Raw genomic sequence first — 15000 nt, forward strand, 5'->3', positions numbered from 1 at the left:
CCCCAAAAAACAACATTTATGTGTCTTTTTGCCACAAAAAACAGAGTTACTGCATTCTTGGGTGGTATTACTGCCACAAAATGGAGTTACTGCAGGAGTTACTGCGTTCTTGGCTAGTTTTACTGTCTACTCCCAAACCATTCCCATTGGAACATGCAGCAGCAGTAACTCGCCGACTTACTGCATTTTTGTTTTGTACGACGTAACCTTTAATCCAACACCGCAGTAAGTTTTTTTGGTCATTTTTGCACTTTCACAATGAGTTTTCTCCAAAACGGGACGGTGTTGGACCACCATTTTTGGACACAAGACAAATGAGGTAGTTTAAAACCCATTTCCGATATAAAAATGTTTTCGACCATTTTGAGCTACTGCGTTCTTGTTTTGCACGGCAGTGTAGATAACCCTGAAATTTACAGGTAAGGCAATAAAAAGGGGCAATAGGAGCCTGTCTTATTGTGTTGAAAATATGACTCCAGCGATGTTTTGCTTTGTAATTATGTTTCAAATATAGCTAACTTGTCTGCTACCTTGTCTTGGAAATGTAGAAGTCCCCTCGCAGATGACCTGAGCTCTGTCACGGACCACCAGTGGTCCCCGTACCACACTTTGAGAATCACTGGTGTTATGGATGACTGACTGAGTGGATGTACTGTTTCCCTCTGCCCCCATCGCATGTGGCAGTGACTACACAACAACAAATTAGGCTACTGTTTGTCCAGGAACCCAAAACACCTGACCTCTCAGTCAAGGGGGCTTTTGGGATGACTGCATTTGGGTACGACTGCATCCTTCGTCTTATGGGCACCACCCTTTATTTCTTAATGGTTAATGAGCATTGCCGCTGGGTAGCTAATGAATCATACTGTGTGTGTGTGTGTTTGTGTGTGTGTGTGTGTGTGTGTGTGTGTGTGTGTGTGTGTGTGTGTGTGTGTGTGTGTGTGTGTGTGTGTGTGTGTGTGTGCGGGCTACAGCAGAGAAAGTGTGAGAGGCCGAAAACAAGCAGGACATCGGGTCATCATAAAAGTGCATATACTATTTCTACACAAAACAAGAAATGTGACATAAGGAGAAGAGATGTTGATTTGTCGGAGAGTGTGTGTGAGAACCGCTATGCTGAGATTTTGAGCAGTAAGGACGCGGGACAGATGCACTTACACAGCTAATGGCACTGCTTTATCAGCAAGCTTGCCATCCACAGAAAAGTGCAAATCAATGTACCGTATAGGCCTACAAAAGTAGGCATCTGGCAAGGTATCGGGTGCCATGCAATTTAAAATTCTGTCCGCTTGTAACTGGAATAGCCTACGCTGTGTAGTAGGTTTATTAGGGAGGAGAGAGAAAGAGACCTCGTCCTCAGATACGCACTCACACCAAATGTTTGCTTGAGAATGTCTCGGGAGCAAAGTTGTAAAATGTTCACATGCATCATGCATCATCTCAGTAGGCTAAGTCTGGTCGCAGTTCACACGAAAAATGCGCAAATCACACAAGGTTTCATGGAACATTGAGGGCTGGCTCTGTCAGCTTCCCATTGCATAGCAACCACACAATCTGTCAATTCAGAACTACTTGACTTAGCGGGGGAAGTTTACCAACTAATGACGAAGATCACTAATAGACATCTGTTCATTCAAAATGTATTTTGGTATTTTTGTTTTTGGCAATCAAACTGTTGCATAAAGCAATATGACCCTCATGGTCAAGATGATCAGCCTTTGGCCTTCGGCTTTGCGATTTTTGGCTGAACCAGACTGGAGACAATGTCTGTTAACATCATCACTCCCACTCATGTCATTTTGCTTAACCCCTTAGTGCACAGTCTATGTTATAACCTTACTGTCACCCAGTGCTTAATTTGTCAAGCAGGAGGTCCTGGAGCGCAGAGGATTGGTGGCTACCCCCCGAGGGGGATCTGTGATGTATTTCCATGAGGTTCCATCCAAGGTTCCGGAGCTCTTGTCTGAGGTTCCGGAGCTAGCTCCCCCTTGCTCCCCCTCAAATTAAGCACTGCTGTCACCAAAATTGTAATGGCTATGCCTTAATATGTTACTTAAGGCTCTCTGTAATGTCATAGCAATGCTGTTACATCTTCAGTAAGAGGCTACATGACTGACAATATCTAACTTCGTATAATGGCCAGTTGGTCACTCACTACTAGTGTTTCTTTCCAGCAAACAAACTTGTCATAGTCTCTACCCCCTTATGTATTGGGATATGTCCAAAATTCAAAACCCAAAGTGATTTCATGGTTATTTTAGTGTAACAGCTACAATGATGTAAAAGCAATCCATTCTACTGGTGTTGTGTTGACTGGAAACTAACCTGCATGGGCTATATGTTGAGTTGATTTGCAAAACGGTGTATCTCGATTTTGTAGAGTGTTGGGAAAGCAAAGTTTTTGTATTGGGCATTCCATTACATTGCAAAAGACAGTTTATGTTTAAAAGTATGTTCTCAAAATATTTGAATGGCAAAATATCACAAATAGGTGATAGGACCTCTGAACAGTCATTTCCAATAATGAAATGCAAAAGTAAAAAATGGTGGACACAAAACCCTTCATATGTTGCCTAGTGGACTGAGTGACATGCATCCTAAACTTCCGATGTTATTGACTGGCTGTGTAAGTCTAAAACACTGTCTTCATATCATGTACACGATGGTGTTAAAGATGACTGTACTTGAGCTCTATAGCTCAGGGTGAGTGGTCATCAGACTCTTATGCATTGGGGAATGAGCTCGAACACGCATATACCCGTGCACATCATGCACGAATGCACACGGGCGCTCGGACACAAACACACACACACACTCACATATCGACACAACCACTCCACACACACGCGCACTCGCACACACACGCACGCACACGCGCACGCACATACGCACGCACGCACGCACGAACACACACACACACACACACACACAGACACACACACACACACACACACACACACACACACACACACACACACACACACACACACACACACACACACACACACACACACACACACACAGAGGGTTGGCATAATTGGCTGAGTTTATAGGCCATGTTCTCTTGCAACTGTCTGTGTGTGTGCTGTCCCAGTTTTAATTAAATGGCTATACTTAATCTGCACTGGAGCCCAAGGCCTGCCCTCTTCACACCACTCTTAGACACACACACACACACACACACGCACACACCCACACACATGTACGCAGGCACACACACATGTATGCATGCACGCATGCATGCACGCACACACAGACAGATGTCCATTGAACAACCATGCTACCACTAAGCTAATGATAGCAAACCCTTTATCTCTCTTACGTGTATATAGTATATGTTATAGAATAAAAGACAACAACTATTTTATATGTGTGTTCAAAAACGTTTAAATATAGCAGACCCCCCCCCCCACACACACACACACACACTCCCTCACACCTCTACCATTCAGTAGCTCCCAAACCACCCCCCACACACATACCCACACACAAACCATCACCACCAGGACAAAAAAAAGCCACAGATCTCCTTTTACTGTACTGTGCTCTTTTTAAGTTACCCCCCCGTCAAAAGTCTACTGTCTTCGTCTGCCATGAGATAATCCCTCACACACACACACACACACACACACACACACACACACACACACACACACACACACACACACACACACCAGAAAGTGTAATGTCTGTCGTCGTGTACCACAAGGCATGAAGATACATCCCCCCCACCCCCCACCACTACACTCTAATTTACCCCACAGAACCTGACTACTGCACTCCTGTTATGAGAAACACACATCTTCATTTGTCTACTGTATCCCAATGACCTACTACTGTATGCTGCCACGGTAAGGTGCCAAGAGGCCTACCACCATTATGACACACACACACACACACACACACACACACACACACACACACACACACACACACACACACACACACACACACACAAACACACACACACGCACGCACGCACGCCCGCACACACGCACGCACGCACACACACACACACACACATACATGCACACACACATATACACAGACAGACGCGCCCACGCCCACGCACACGCGCACATGCACACACACACACACACACACACACACACACACACACACACACACACACAGACACGTACACAATGCCTGGAGGTGTGTTTGTGTTTCCAGCAGTGCGTGGTTAGCACTTCACATGGTTATGATAATGGCTTTAAACAACAACAACAATAATAATAGTAGCAACAACAGCTCCGAGGTTGAGCGGAGAGGATGTGTAATGAGCACTACTTCAGGGTAGTTACGCATATGAAATATTCCACACTATAGAGTGTGTGTGTGTGTGTGTCATCGCAGCGATATCCTACTGATACCAACGTGCTAAAACGGAACCCTGCACACGTGTGAGTGTGTGTGACCACAACAATGCTTAGAGATCCGGCCTGATCTCACAGAATGCTGTGAAATGAACGAGGACATTTGCGACACAAAATCTTAGTTACATAACACTTAACTGACGTGACGTACAGTTATTTTGCAGAGCATTTGTTACAGTCCCTGGAGCAATATGGGGTTATGTGCCTTGCTCAAGGACACTTCGGCTTTGCTGTGGCAGGGAGTGGACAGGTGGGATTTGAAACTGCAACCCTCTGATTTAAAGTCCATGTGCTCAACCATTAGGCCACAGCTGCCCATGTTAGCCTTCATGTGCAGTCCCGAGAGCAGTGTGGAGTTACATGCCTTGCTCATGGGCACTTCAGATGGAAGAGGGTTCTGGAGAACACAGGATTTTAACCTGCAGCACAGGATTTTAACCTGCAACACAGGATTTCAACCTGCAACCTCCCAATCACGAAACCAGCTGAAATCAGTACCAACTGGATATGACGCATACGATTAGGCTGGCTGTTGGCTACACACATAACATTTCAAATACAGTCCAAGGAGGGAGAGAGTGAGAGAGAGAGAGGGGGGATTCTAATTCCCTCACTAGTAAACTGTGTGCCTGCGCTGGATGTTTAATGTTGAGTGGAGATGACAACCCATGAGCATCCGTGTCCAGTAGGATGACATGGGCTCTGACAAGGCTTGACTGTGTTCAGTGCTCACTGCAATGCTCAGTGTCCTTAAATGCATCCTCCTCCTCCTCATCATCATCATCATCATCATCAGCAGCAGCACAATCATTACATCTTTATCCTCCTCCTTCACCTCCTACTCTTTTGCCTCCTTCTCCTACTCATCATCATCACCATCATCATCTTCATCATCATCAGCAGCATCGTCAGCAGCATTAACATCTTCCTCCACCTCCTCATCATCATCAGTAGCAGCAGAAGCAGTATAACTACATCTTCTTCCTCCTCCTCATCCTCATCAGCATCATCATCATCATCATCAGCATCATCATCATCATCAGCATCATCATCATCATCATCATCATCATCATCATCATCATCATCATTCTACCCCAATAATACTAATTCTAGTGAATCCCTGAAGTGAAAACAGGCACCTCAAAGAGTTGGCTCGAACTCTGATGAGTCGGAAGCAGCCACTGTACTGACCTTACTGTAGCAACAGACTGCCAAAAGCAAAAGCAGCAAATACAACAGAAATCACTTATAAGCAGTGATAAGCGACAACAGCATTTTCAGCATTGGAGTCGCCAAAATGAACTCCAGTTAACAATGAGCTAGATTATGACAAGGTTCAGTTTGATATGTTCAGTCCAGCAAGATTCTTCAGCTTCTTTAAGGCTTTTTACACCTGCAGTGTATCGTGAAAATCTCCTAATGTCCCTGTGATACAGCACACCACAACACACGAGACAGTGCACAACAAATTTCCCTTCATGCCTCACACACTGCCCAACAGGTGGCCCAAGGTAGCAATGCTGCCGGAACATGCCATGCTCAGGGTACCTACGTTGCAGAATGGATGCCATTAGTCTTTGAGGGAAATGAGGTATTGTGCCATGTTCAGGGTACCTAAGTTGCAGAATGGATGACATGCTCAGGGTACCACAGTCAATGAAGGAAAATGTATATGGTGCCATGCTCAGGCCAGGGTACCTAGGTTGCAGAATGGGTGCCATGCTCAGGGTATCTCTGTCACTGAGGGAAAAGCTGTATAGTGCCATACTCAGGGTACCACAGTCATTGCGGAGAATGGGGGACGGTGCCATGCTGAGGATATCTTAGTCGCTGAGTGAAATGGGGTATGGTGCCATGCTCAGGGTACCCAAGTTGCAGAATGGATGCCATGCTCAGGGTATCTCCGTCACTGAAGGTAAAGCTGTATTGTGCCATGTTCAGGGTACCCAAGTTGCAGAATGGATGACATGCTCAGGGTACCACAGTCAATGAAGGAAAATGTATATGGTGCCATGCTCAGGCCAGGGTACCTAGGTTGCAGAATGGGTGCCATGCTCAGGGTATCTCTGTCACTGAGGGAAAAGCTGTATAATGCCATGCTCAGGGTACCACAGTCATTGCGGAGAATGGGGGACGGTGCCATGCTGAGGATATCTTAGTCGCTGAGTGAAATGGGGTATGGTGCCATGCTCAGGGTGCCATAGTCATTGAGGAAAATGGGTGCCATGCTCAGGGTATCTTAGTCATAAAGAAGGACAGAGGATGCATTTGTTATTCGCTCCATCGGCCTACCTTGTGGACAACAAATCAACCGTTTGCCTTCCAACCAGGACTCCGTCTCCATAACTTCTTTCCCAAGAGTGTCTAGTAGTAGCTGTGGTCTCTTTGGCTGTGACTGTATCTTCCACATCCTTCTTTCCTCTTCTCCGCCCCTCCCTCTATTGCAGCTGAGTGAGGGTTGTTTGTGTGGAAGCTGTATTTGTTTCAGTCTCTCTCTCTCCCTCTCTCTATCTCTGTTTCTCTGTCACCGTATCTTTCTCTTTCTCTCCCTCTCTCTCTCTCTCTCTTACACCTTATCTCTCTCCCTCTCTCTATCTCTGTTTCTCTGTCACCGTATCTTTCTCTTTCTCTCCCTCTCTCTCTCTCTCTCTCTCTCTCTCTCTCTCTCTCTCTCTCTCTCTCTCTCTCTCTCTCTCTCTCTCTCTTACACCTTATCTTTCTCTCTCTCTCTTTCTGTTTCTCTGTCAATCTTTCTCTCTCTCTCTCTCTCTCTTTCTGTTTCTCTGTCAATCTTTCTCTCTCTCTCTCTCTCCGTCTCTCCGTCTCTCTCTCTCTTGTGTCCTCCAGCCAGATGTGGCAGAAGTGTGGTGTTATACACAGGGAGGGGGTGTGGCTAGCGCATGAGTGTGTGAAGGTGGTAGGGACAAAAATAGGAAGGCGAAGAGGAGAAGACGGGGAGAAACATCAGGAACGACGACAAGGACAATTAGACAAGAACAAACAGCCATTGTGTGTGCGTGTATGTGCGTGTGTGTGTATGTCTCTATGTCTGTGTAATGCGGTGTTTATGTCCATGTACTGTACATGTATAGTGTGTGTATACATGTATAGCAGTGTTTCCCAACCAGGGGTACGTGTACCACTAGGGGTACGCGAGAACACTGCAGGGGGTACTTGGAAAAATGTTTTTATAATAACAAATGTATGGAGCAGTCACATCAGGACAGAAAAAGCGATATAGAACCTGAATTAGGGGGTACTCATGGCACAACTAAGAGGTTTAGGGGGTACGCGAGACAAAAAAGGTTGGGAAACACTGATGTATAGTATAGTGTGTGTCTGTATATTTCTCTCTGTGTGTGTGTGTGTGTGTGTGTGTGTGTGTGTGTGTGTGTGTGTGTGTGTGTGTGTGTGTGTGTGTGTGTGTGTGTGTGTGTGCGTGTGCATGTGTGTGGAAGTGAAAGCCAAAGTGAAAGCGACTGAGAGCTAGCACAGGGGTGGGGGTTGGGGTACAAGGAAGCAGGAAGGGCTGAATGAATGTACACACACAGCACACACAGACACAGACACAGACACAGACACAGACACACACACACACACACACACACACACACACACACACACACACACACACACACACACACACACACACACACACACATGCCGCATAGCACCGCGGGCTAGTGAGTGAATGAAAGAGAGAGGGAGGCACCAGAGAGGGGAAGGCAGGGAGGCAGGGCACAGGCACATCCAGCCATTGGCAGCCATCTTTCTTTCTCCCCTCTTGCTATTCCCAAGCAGTAGGCAGTGAGGCACAGACACAGGCACAGGCACAGGACAAGGCTGCCTGCCCGCCTGCCTCCGTACGCACAATTTGAGCAGTCGCGATTGGCTGTCGCGGTGGGCACATTCAGCGGAAAGCGCGGCCAGCGTAAAGTGTAAAGGATGAGACGCTGAATGCTTCGGTTTCGGCTTCGTCTCTCCCAGCCGTCCCCACCCCCACTCCTGAGAAAGAGGAAAAGGAGGGGCCTGCCTTGGCATTCTCGTCCTCCCCTCTCTCCTTTCATCTCCTCTCCTCTGCCATCATCCTCCCTTCTTTCCCATCATCCTCCCTCTCCTCTCCTCTCCCATCATCCTCTCCTCCTCTCTCCTCTCAGATCATCCTCCCTCTCTCCTCTCCTTTACACTCCCATCACCACTTCTCTCCCATCATCCTCTGCTCTACTCTCCCATCATCCTCTCCTCTCCTCTCTTCTCCTGTCCTGTCCTTTCCTCTCCTGTACTCTCCTATCCTCTCCTGTCCTATCCTCTCCTCTACTCTCTCCCATCATCCTCTCTTCTCCTCTCCTCTCCTCTTCTCACCACTCCTTCCCTTTCTCTCATCATCCTCTCCTCTCCCATCATGCTTCCTTCTCTCCCATCATCCTCTTCTCTCCTCTCCTCTCCTCTCCTCTCCTCTCCTCTCCTCTCCTCTCCGCTTTTCTCTCCTCTCTTTTCCTCTCCTCACCTCTCCTCTCCACTCCTCCCCTCTCCTCCTCCTCTCCTCCCGTTTCCTCTCTTCTCCTCTTTCCTCTCCTCTCCTCTCCTCTCCTCTCCTCTCCTCTCCTGTACTCTCCACTCCTCCCCTCTCCTCCTTTCCTCCTCTCCTCTCCTGTACTCTCCTATCCTCTCCTGTCCTATCCTCTCCTCTCCTCTCCTCTCCTCTCCTCTCCTCTCCTCTCCTCTCCTCTCCTCCTCTCCTCTCCTGTACTCTCCACTCCTCCCCCCACCCTTCAGCCTTTTCCTGGCAGCGAGTGAGGGGAATGAAATCGCCACAATATGCTTCCCGCTAGGCACATAAACTGCGAACTGTGACACTCGTCGAATCTCGTGCCATCTGCCTAGGTAGAGCGGCATGGGCACAGGGGAGACGGCTGGCACGATGCGGGCCGTCATAGCGCTCATGTCTGTCTCATTTACACACGCACACACAAAGGCTTGTGCACGCAAGCACACACGCACGCACGCATGCAAGCAGGAATGCACGCACACACACAAACACAAAAGCACATTCACTTAGAAATACACGCACACACACCAAATTACACACACTCACATGCAAACAACAAACACAAATGTACCCCCTTACCCCCGCACACACTCACACACACACACACACATACACACAAACCCCTATGGGAGGCCAGGCCAAAGGAATCTTAGCCAAACAACATTGATCCAGTCAAGTTAGTCTGACTAAAGTCTTAGAAAACAGGAACAACAGCAATTCATCCATCCATCCATCCATCCATCCATCCATCCATCCATCCATCCATCCATCCATCCATCCATCCATCCATCCATCCATCCATCCATCCATCCATCCATCCATCCATCAATCCATCCATCCATCCTTGCATCCAACTATCCTTCCAACCACTGAGATGCCAGAAAAGGGTCTTGGATTTCAAAACAGCACTTCTCAGAGTCCAAGTGTCTAATTATCTTGCCCTCTCAGAAATTCCGGTGCACCAGCTAGAGTGGCAGCAAGTTCCATAAAAATAGCCCAGTGTCTTTCTTTCTGTTTGTGTTGTTGCTGTAACTTTTTGCTGTCTTGCAATATATTGTAATTCATTGTAAAGTAATTTCCTTCAGGATAAATAAAAGGAAGTCATCTACTCTAAGGTTCTCTCTCTCTCTCTCTCTCTCTCTCTCTCTCTCTCTCTCTCTCTCTCTCTCTCTCTCTCTCTCTCTCTCTCTCTCTCTCTCTCTCTTGTATTCTTTCATTTTCATTTAGGAGACATGGTAGGATGGGAGGGGGGAGGGGGGGTAATCTTCAAGTTGTGACTTTGATCCACTGCAACAGGCCCTGGAGCTAAAATGGGTGCAACTACTTCCCATTTCAGAGGGGGTTGGCTATACTATAACGTGCCCACATTCAGCCTCAACCCAAATCCCCATTTCCACACTGCCGAGTGTTGTATGTGGGCCAAGCAGCACAGTAAAAGCACAACACAACACAACACTACACAGTGCAGCCTAGCACAAAGGCAGCATCTTGGTCCTCTATAGCTTTAAGAAGGGGCCTTCCACTGGCCAGGCTGTATCTAGGGTAACTGGAACAAACTGCTTCTGAAGCACTTTCCAGCCTAATAATAACTAATCGCAGTGAATGAAAACGCTACACAAAGGCGAGGTCTTTTTGCTGTAGCCCCCTTTTCTGAATCAAACTGGACCGGATTTGACCCTCTAAACTCCAAAGTGCTAAACAATATTGTTGTTTATAGTTGATGTAGGATAGGGGTGTCCAGAGAATTAGGGCAGAGGAGGAGAGTAAGAGGAAGACAGGGAGAAACAGAGAGAGAATGAAAGGGAGACAGGCTAGAATGGCTGCCCATGTGCTTGGTTTTCTACTGATTAGCCCCCTTACACAAGCTGGAAATAGTAAGCTGTTATTCACTTTAACACAGAGAAACCACTGAAAATTAATTCACAAATACCTGCCAAAAATAAACGAGCCTGGCACATACTGCCTTGTTTTGTCATTATTATTAGGCCAATTTTTTTTTTTTTTTTAAACATGGAAGTGTAGTAGCCACCAATACTAGGCTACTGCACTTTTTTGTATGCGTAATTCGTTTTAATAAGAAATGTATGTCAGCATCCCCGTTCCTTTCCACATCTAGGCTATTGCATGCTAAGCAAATGCATATGACGAGTAGCAGCCTCTATTATGCAGGCTGGGTATAGCCTATACGTTGACAGAAATTAGCATCACCTGTTCTTTATTTACCAGACAAATGAAACAATAGAGCTAGCAATTTCACACTCGTATATTCCAGTCAAAGACGCACGATGTCTTTTTTTTTCTTCAATCACATTGCACGCTCCTCAGTATGGCATTGGTATGTCGCGAGAGGGAGGGAGCGTGCCTCGGGAAGGATCTGTTGATACAGAATGACAATGACGCCTATGTTGCAAAACCGCTAGCTTGTCTCACACGGAGCAAACACGTTCTCTCCAAAACCCAGACATCCGTACCAAGAAAAAAAAAACACGCACGCACAAAGAAGGTGGCACACTTACCATATCGGGATTAAGCCGTGCTAAAATGGCGAAGGTGGACAGTCTGTCACAGACGCATTTGGTACGGTAGGAGTTGACAGGCAAGGCTCTGCAGCTTCGGGTAGACCAGGAGCCGAGTAGGGACGAGCTGCGGAGGAGAGCACACAAAGATGCCGTCAACAGCAACCGGGGAAAGCGCAGCTAAAATCCCCGATGTTAAATCGGCTATTTTTCTTAATCCGTTTTACACTCTCCGCTGCTCTGAGAGCTGGAAACACGTGAAATCGGTGACAAATACACACTCGCACATACACACGCTCACACATACAAAATGGGGATGTTCGGACGAGCTGATGCAGAGAGCACCTCGGGCTTCGGCTTGGCCAGGTTATCACAATACCGCTGGATACAGCAAAATGCAGCAACACGATGGAGGACTTAAATAATAATAATAATAATAATAATAATAATAATAATAATAATAATAGTAATAGTAATAATAATTGCAATTTAATACAACATTAAATTAATAATAGGCTAGCCATAAAACAAATAGGCATTACGATGACACACAAGTAATAGCCAAGCAGGCACATTTATTAAATATAGTATATATAATAACAAAAAACAAAAACAAACAATCAAATAGCAACAGAAAAAACCCCAGCTAAAAAGCATCAGCAGACCTGGACTGTAATAACTTCCTCTACAGCAAATACTATGTAGCCTAAATAAATAACATTATGTACTCTATCTCCGACTGAAAAGGGGTGTGTGTGCAGCGCCTTTGCCCCAACTTTCCCCACAGGAGTATGGCCACCTCTCTCCCTTTTCCCTTAAAAAATAATCAGCGACTCCTAAATCACCCTGTCCTTAAGCACCAGCACCCTTCCAGCTCCGTAAGCAGGTGAGTGTGCTAGCAGGTAAACAGAAGACAGATGTAGCACACCAGTAAATCAGGTCATAAAGTCCTCCTTAGGCCAAGCGAAACGGCCGTAAAACAGGACTGCACCCCTCCCACAGACGCAGGAATACAGCACACAACACAAGCAGCAGCAGCATAGACACTACCAGCCACAGCGGTAGTCACTACCCCCTTTATATTCAAAGCCTATCTCACCCCTGAGGACCTGTATATACTTGAGGGAGCAAGTGGCCTGCTGTTCGGGATGGCAATAAGTGATAGGAGACCTCCTGTCCTGTCCCTCCTGTATCCTCCCTGCAGAGCTTTACAGCAACACACACACACACACACACACACACACACACACACACACACACACACACACACACACACACACACCCTCATCCTCCTGCTGCTCATCTCTTCATGATTCATGACTCAGGGAAACTTAGTTGTTGAAGTGTCACAGAGTAGCAGTACTGCACTACTGCCCTACAAAGGCAAAGTGCAGTAATTACGCATTTTGTCAATATTGAGTTTAGACTTGAAAATGGTCTTCAGAACACCTCCTTTATCTCGTGACAAAGCCTTATGGTCCAAATGTGTCCCGTTCTAGAGACATTACTATGTCACATTTGTACTAACCTAATCCAACCGAATACCAACACTGTCAAGTGCTATTTTCACATCTAGTCCCTTATTAGTGCACCAAACTCAGTCTTAAATAGACCAAAAAGTGAACCAACAGCCAAAGGACTCAGTTCTTTTTTGTTCATATTGTATGTTTAATAAAAAAGAACAACTTTTATGGTGTGCCAATGCTCTTTATCACACCTGGTCCTCTAGAGTGAAGTTATTGCACCTATCACAAGTGTAACTTGTCAGGACTCGTAAGCAAACCATTCTGAGACCACATCAATAAAGTTTCACTTCAGAGGGGTTTCAATATGCTTTGGAGTGTTCATATATGCACAGAAAATACTGAGTCACGGGTCTGAGTTCACTTAAAGGCTGAAGGGGACCAGATGTGAAAGCACCCTCAGATTCAATGTTGGCGTAGATACTGCACTTTGCCTTTGCAGAGCAGAGTAGCAGTCCCAATTAGCATCACATCATCAAGTGTCAAAAACTGCCAAAGGAATCATCACACTGCCCTCCCTTTCCTGCACCCGGAGAAGCCATCTGATTGGCTGATTTTATGGCCACTGTGCAATGCCAGGGTGATGAATACAACAACAAACACAGACGTGAAGAGCACACCTATGTGCACCTACACTGACATCCACCAGACACACATGCACACGACTGACTACTGTACTGTACTTGAACTCCATAGCTCAGGTTCAGGGAGAGTGGCCACCAGACTCTTATGCATTGGGGAATGAGCTCACATACACAGATGCCAGTGTATATCATGCACGAATGCACACAGGCGCTCGGACAAACACACACACACACAAATACACACTCACATATCGGTACACCCTCTCCCACACACCCTCTCCCACGCACCCACGCACGCATGCACGCACACACGCACACATACACACTCTAAATTAAAGAAGATGGACTTTTAGTCTTTTAGTTAAATCATTACATCTTTAGGCCTACATTGAAATGGGGCCAAGTAATAGGAACAGTACTCTGCAGGATGTGTTTAGGATATGATAGTATAGGACAGGACCCAGTAATGAACATGATATGATTAAGCGTCATGCTCCAGCAAGGCCTCAGATGAAAGTAAAAGCGTGAAAGCCCACCAGGGAAACCCCAACTCCCATTGTCATCATTGTGACACAGCACTCAACAGCACACAAGTGTTCACTGCACACTGCACACAACGAAATTGCATTTTATGCCTCACCCGTGCAAGGGGGCAGCCCCTAATGGCGCCCCAAGGAGCAGTGCAGCGGGACAGAGTCGAACCGGCAACCTTTGGGCTACAAGTCTGACGCCCTAACCGCTTACCCATGGCTGCCCAGATGACAGGAGGGGGAAAAAACATTAGTAATTCTGACTGTCAAAGTGTGGTGAAGAAGCCTTCAGCTGCTATTTACGAAGCTTTCAGCTGCTGTTAAGATTTGGAATCAACCTCCAAATGGTAGGCTGCAACATGGTCCTACAGGATACTCTTGGTAGTTTTAAATGCACATTTAAGACAAGACTATTCTCAGCTGCTTTTCATTCATTGTTATAACTTGATTTTGACTTATTTCTCAACTTAAATCCTTTAATTTTAGCCGTTCATTTGTGAACTTTCATTGTATTTCACATACTATGTTGTGCACAAGCATATTACGCTGTCTCTGTGTACAAATTGTGTTATACAAACAGCACACTTGCCTCACATTGCCTTGCTTCTGGCTACGGAATGATAGCAATAAAAACTGGCATACATTGCTCTGCCTCTGTGTAGGAAGTGTCCAATACAAATGCAGTAAATTTGCCTCACATTGCTTTGCCTACGACAAGGCAATGTGCTGTACAAGTACTACATTGTATTGCCTTGCATTGCCATGAAATGTGTTATCTATAACAGCACAAAAACAGCATAACATACTGTATATAGAAATGTAACACAAAACACACTACGTTCCTCATTTTGCCACACTGCGAGATTTCTTAAAACCCATAATATCTTAGAAATTCACAGCTTTATAGGAGGGGGGATGTTCC

The 15000-nt window shown here is 46.1% G+C and overlaps 1 protein-coding gene across 1 annotated transcript in view; it reads right to left on the reverse strand.

The window, feature by feature from the left end:
- adgrb1a (adhesion G protein-coupled receptor B1a) overlaps positions 1–15000 on the reverse strand; it is a 137385-nt gene that overhangs the window by 38159 nt on the left and 84226 nt on the right. Inside the window, exon 16 of the mRNA XM_063199833.1 lies at positions 11442–11568. Coding sequence (XP_063055903.1) covers positions 11442–11568 — 127 coding nt within the window. The remainder of the gene's footprint in view (positions 1–11441; positions 11569–15000) is intronic.

This window comes from Engraulis encrasicolus, chromosome 5 (assembly GCF_034702125.1).
Source record: "Engraulis encrasicolus isolate BLACKSEA-1 chromosome 5, IST_EnEncr_1.0, whole genome shotgun sequence".
Taxonomy (NCBI): domain Eukaryota; kingdom Metazoa; phylum Chordata; class Actinopteri; order Clupeiformes; family Engraulidae; genus Engraulis; species Engraulis encrasicolus.